Source organism: Schistocerca serialis, chromosome 4, assembly GCF_023864345.2.
Source record: "Schistocerca serialis cubense isolate TAMUIC-IGC-003099 chromosome 4, iqSchSeri2.2, whole genome shotgun sequence".
Classification (NCBI taxonomy): domain Eukaryota; kingdom Metazoa; phylum Arthropoda; class Insecta; order Orthoptera; family Acrididae; genus Schistocerca; species Schistocerca serialis.
This window is the reverse complement of record NC_064641.1, coordinates 584,222,890-584,228,889: the sequence shown is the minus strand read 5'-3', so window position 1 is coordinate 584,228,889 and position 6,000 is coordinate 584,222,890. Positions and strand designations below refer to the sequence as shown.

The window sequence follows — 6,000 nt, the reverse complement described above, 5'->3', positions numbered from 1 at the left end:
TCAGAAGATACTGTGTTAATAATCTCCTATTCCTTTAAATTTTAATGACTCGGGACCTACCACCAAGGTAAGATTTCTAAACAGGTGATATTGAGTCAGCCAATAAAACAGAAAAACGCACCATGACAAAATGATCTCATTACCTTATAAACTTTAAAATGCTGAATTAGCCACTTGAAATATGACTTCCTGAGTGGTAAATGGATCCCCAGATCTTGTCTGATATCAATCATCTTTTTTCCCTTGTCCTTTGTGATAAATCTTCTGTTAATTTAGGGTTACAAATGAGTTTTCTATACCCTTAAGCCTTATCAACCTCTGCTCCCTAGAGGAGGCATCGTTAAATAGGAGAAAATTAAACAGGAAGGGCAGGTCACTCACCCTAGGATTGGAGAGAGCGATAAGGCTAAGGTGGGTCTCTTTCATCCAAGGTCTGCATGACTTGCCTTTCCTCTTCAGCCTTCCGCAGGATGTCCCTCTCTCCTCCTTAACGAAGAAACTATTAGTTCTGAAAGCTTGATAGAGACCAAGTGAGATGATGCAGTAGTTAGCACACTGGGCTCACATTCAAGAGGATGATTGTTCTAATACCCATCCAGCAATCCAGTTTCAGGATTTCCACAATTTCCTGAAACCACTTAGCACAAATGCTGGGATGGTTCCTTTGAAAGGGCATGGCCAATTTCCTTCCTCAGTCTTCCCTCATCTGAAATTTGTGCTCCATCTCTAATGACCTCATTGATGATGGGATGTAAACACCAGTTTAGCAAAACTAGTATTTTTTAGTTAGGTTATATGTTCTTTTTACTTTTATAAGTATCTGTTAGCAATACTAAACATTCCACTTCTGAAGGTAGGTATTGGCCACCAATAGTAAGTATTTTAATTGTTCTTGAAGCTCAAGTTCCACATGTCTCAGAAGAAGTGTTACTCCTCCATCATGTTCTCGAATATGTAGAAATTTTTTATGATCAATAAAGCGATTCACCTTCCAAATGAAATGCACATTAGAAGTTTATAGAAGACTCTTTGCAGAAATTGGTGTGGCCACTCATTGTTAGTACCCTGGCATAGAGGGTACGATAGTTTTTCTGCTTATTTCCAGACTGTTCTATTCCAGATATTAATCTTCCAATTTTTCCCTTTACCGTGATGAAGAAATTGTTTAAGTTTCCGAAAGCTAGGTATTAAACTGTGTTCTTTAGCCTTTGTGTCTACTTCCCTTACTCCGGCTGTTCTCCTTTCAGTTGTCAGTAGATTTTCATTCCTCATAGTTTTCAAATATTGTTTACATTAAATTCTGGCTTTCATTTTAAAATAATTATTATACATCACATCAATAAACAAATTAATTCCTTAAGATTTTTTAAACTATGTCATATTAAATATACTTTAATCACTTCCTTTAGCTAGCACCATTTTTAAGTAAAATTGCAATAACCACTTTCATTAAAAATACATAAAATGTTTGGTCTACTTTATTATAACTACTTCAGAATGCATCAAAATGAATATCCTGTAAACAAATGCCAACATTTAAATCCATTTGCTTTAATGTAGAGGATGCAATTTAATGTTCATGTTTTACACCAGAGAAGAAGAGGTACGATACAGAGTGACAGTACATCAATTCTTTACAAATTAGAGGAGCATCATCAATATTTCCATTTATATTGATATACAATCCATGTATAAAAATATAACAATCAAACTATTTTTAAAAACAAGCTTCTACACAAAGAAATTAAAGAGTTTGCAACACATTTATATACAAAAAGAGATTCATCTAGTGTTGCAATGTTTACTGTTCCACAACCAACAGAGCAGAGGTTACCGGAAGCCAGGATCCTTGTGCTGCTCCACCCGTGAACGCTCCAACAATGTCTGCAACAGCACCAGTGTAGAAAAAAGTAGTACTCTTACAAAGAAACAGACGATTATGTTTGAGACATTGAAAAAGCTGTGCCTCAGTGTACATATGGTGATGCACCTTTCAGTGACAGCAGTTCCTAAAAGCAGAAAAACCAAATAATAATAAAGATAAACTGAAGATAAACCCAAAAGCAGAAGCAATAAATACAACAGAAGGAGATATGTAAGCCCATAACGAGTTATAACAAATTAAAGAAAGCAAAGAAACAAGTAATCCTTAGCAAATTAGCAGAAAAATGTGTAGTAATTCTGCTTACATGAACCCCAATGCCCTGAAGGGTAAATCCTTGCCGAAGCGTGGTTAGACTTCGAAACATGGCCCCAACAGGATCCTTTTGGAAAACAAATACAGATTTCACAAAATGATTAGATGTTAGGAATCTTGGATTGTTTATGCATAACTGAAACAATAACTTAAAACAGCATATACCCATTCGCCTACAATGAAAGCCACAGTTGTCATGGTAGTTTTATTTATTGCACTACACTGATGGGTGCAGCCATCAAGTGCTATGGGCACATAATGAATTTCATCTGTAGTTCACTGCTTTTTGTTATAGTTTTGTGGACATACCAGTAGGAGGCATATTTGTAAAACTAAGCCCACAATCAAAGCTTAGAAGTGTTTAATTGTTTTGGGAGTTTAGTGAGTGATAGCTCTTTTCTGGCCCATACGAAAGAGAAGCTGTGACAATTTGCCGATTTTTGAAAGAAACTGATTTTTTAGGGATTCAAGCAATGATGACTGTAAATGATACGATGAAAAATGACAAATAGTATCATCCTTGACAATGGGGAAATAAAGTATGCAACAAAGAGTGCTCATAAAAGAAATGTGTGCTGATGTGCCTATAAAATGTGTTGCAGACTGTTAAAAGGCAAATGATTGGATTTGGAACAGTGTAGTGAATTTTCCTAAAATTGATACCTGCTCTTTGATGTCTGAAATAGGAACTACAGTTCTCTGAAGTCTGGGGTAAAATACTTCAGAATTTAAATCAAATAAATTTCTGACAACACCATTTTTTGAGCCAATTCCATGAGAAACAACCTTTTATGCATCCAAAATATTGCTTTCTGATTCTAGTGACAACACAAGCTAGTTTCCTGTAACAGTGGATGAACTGAAGGCACACTTTCCACTTTGCATCCTTATGTCACAGACAATGAAAACTTAGGAAGTAAAGCCAGTCTTTCACAGTTGCTTGGTAGATTTCAAAGTCGTATGTTCCAGGAAGAAATGTCAACATCGATGAAATTTATGGTCAGAATTTTGTTAGTCTTCCAAAGAGAGCTAGATTTGTTGTAAAGGTGTATAAAGTATATTCTCCAGGAAATGGATGCAGTCTTAATCTCAAGATATATACTGGAAAGAAAAAGGAGAAAGTAGTGATTTGGCTGTCAGATTTCCAGTCATTGAAAAAGTTGTGCAGTGGGATTGGAGGAGGGAGGGGAGATGTTCTTCTGTTATCAGTTCTTCTTAATAGACCATTGTATGCTGAGCTGCTTAAAACTGAAAGTACAAAGATTGGACACAGTTGTTTTATTGATTACAACCAAGTAATGGATGGGGCCTAATATATGATCAGCATCTATCATCTCATCCTCTAATGAGAAGATTTGTCAAGGGGTATAATGTGCTATATTTACACCTTCTTTACATAACAAAACTGAATGCAAACTTTGTTTGAATCCAGCACCTAAGAGCACGAAGTCCACTAAGTTCTGGTATAATGTGCCAGAACAATCCTTGAAGGATGTCATCATCTCTTACTACATCTGTAAGCAACAACCAAGAAAAACAGGAAACCCACTAAGGTCTCAGGCAGTGATTGGGGACAAATACTTCATGTGGACAAATACTTCTTTGTGTACCATATATTAAATTACTGTGTGTGAATGTTTGTTATATTGTAAATCCTTAACAATATTCTGTAAATAGTTGTGTGTACGTGAAAAACAAAGTATGTAGTGAAAATTATCATAATCATAAGGCAAATTTTATTTCAAAAAGTTGTAGGCGAATGGGTCAAAACTATAACTACTGTATCAGAGATGACCCACAACATTCCAAACATACGTCAACAATTTATTATCAGTCTTGTAACTAGTAATATTGCTCCAAAGTCATGAATATTTATAATTAATTCTTTGTTTATATGTAGGAAAATTCTGGTAGAATGTAAAAAGTTTAGGAGTCAAGGCCACCACTATCCAAAAAGCAGAGGCATTGAGTGAACAACAGATTTCACAGTAATTGTTTCTTTAGTTACAGTACAAATAGACAGACACAAACACACACCCACACACACCTGTGCCCATACATAATGACAGTTGGATGTACAATACCAGTGCTGGATTTCGGCAGGTGGACTAGTTTGGGGTGGGAGTTGTGTCAGTAGGAGTGGGTAGAGGTGGGGAGAGGTATGAGGCAGGGAGAGAAGTTGGGGGGATGAGTAGCTAGTGACTCAAATGGAGGCAGCCAGTTTACCAGGTAGGAATGTGGGTTGGCAGGTGCATGGGCTAAGCATGTAATGCTCTGTTACCAGAGTCTGTGTGGAACGACACATGTTGAGTGTGACATGGGGATGTGAATTGGCGGGGGTAACAGGATAGAGGAAGGGGAAACTGTTGGGTGGAGAGTGTGGGACATTGGGTTATTGGAGATTGAGACCAGGATGAGTACAGGAGCAAAGCATGTGTTGTGAAGATAACTACCATCTGTGCAGTCCAATGAAGCTGGTGGTGAAAGCAAGGATCCAGATGGCCTAGTTTGTGAGGCAGCCATTGAAATTGAGCATGTTGTGCTGAGTTGCATGTTGTGCAACTTTGTTCTTGGCAACAGTTTGGTAATGGTCATTTCTCCTGGTGGACAGCTGGTTTGTAGTCGTACTGACATATAAAGCTGTGCAGTGTTTGCAGCAGAATTTGTATATGACATGGCCATTTTCACAGGTGACCCAGCCTGACAGGGTAGGCTAAGCCTGTGATAGAACTGGAGTAGGAAATGCTGTGTGGGTTGATTGGGCAGGTTTTGGAACTTGCTCTTCCACAGGGATATGATCCCTGTGGCAAGGGGTTGGTAATGGGAGTGGCATAAGGATGGATTAGGATGTTGCATAGATTGGGTTGGTGACAAACATCACTTTACGAGTGGGAAGGATCTTAGATAGGATGTCCTCATTTCAGGACATGATGATAGATAATCAAAGCCTTGATGAAGGATATGGTTCACCTGTTCCAGTCCATATTGGATGACAAGAAGGGTGATCTTTGTAGCTGATTCTTGGGGGTGGTGGAGGGAGAATATGGCACGGGAAATTTGTTTGCAGACAAGCTCTGTAGTTCTGTCAATGAAGGCCTTCATGAGACCTCCAGCATACTTGGCAAGGGAGTTCTCCTCACTACAGGTAAATTGTCCATATATGGCCAGGCTGTATGGGAAGGATTTTTTGGTGTGGAAGGGATGTCAGCTTTCGGAATGAAGGTGCTATTGATGGTGGTTTTAATGTGGACAGAGGTGTGGATGGAACCATCAGAGGGGTAGAGAAATGTTCAGGAAGGTGACACTTTGAGTTTAGGAGGATAAGGTGAAGCAGATGGGAGAGATGGTGTTGAGGTTGTGAAGGAATGAGAATAGGGTGTCTTGGCCCTGAGTCCAGATCTTAAAGATATCATCAGTGAATCTGCACTGGAGGTTGCCATGTGGGTGCTCGTGGCTGTGCTCCAACCAGTTGCCTGAAACCTTGTCACCCACATCAAAGATACTGACCACTTCCTCACTGACTCTCCAACATCCCCATCCCTTTACGCCCTGGGTCCCCAGTCATCGCTGTTGATGCCACCTCCCTGTACACCAACATACTCCGTGGCCTTGCTGCTATCATACACTACCTGACCAATGTCCTTCAGACTCCAAATCCCTAAACCATTCCTTATACAACTTACCAACTAGATCCTGATGTACTGGTTTTCCTTTGAAGGGAATCTACACAAACAAACCTGCAGCAGTCGTGGGCTCCCACAAGGCACTCTCCTGTGCCAGTCTGTTTATAGGCCATGTAAGGG

General features: G+C 39.1%; 1 protein-coding gene across 1 annotated transcript in view; it reads right to left on the bottom strand.

The window, feature by feature from the left end:
* Positions 1 to 1,539: 1,539 nt before the first annotated feature.
* The window catches only part of LOC126474621 (transmembrane protein 117-like), a 321,902-nt gene continuing 317,441 nt past the window's right edge, over positions 1,540 to 6,000 (bottom strand). Inside the window, exons 14-15 of the mRNA XM_050102099.1 lie at positions 2,190 to 2,264; positions 1,540 to 1,884 (exon numbers count right to left, since the gene is read on the bottom strand). Of these exons, the coding sequence (XP_049958056.1) occupies positions 1,831 to 1,884; positions 2,190 to 2,264 (129 nt within the window). The 3' untranslated portion in view covers positions 1,540 to 1,830. The remainder of the gene's footprint in view (positions 1,885 to 2,189; positions 2,265 to 6,000) is intronic.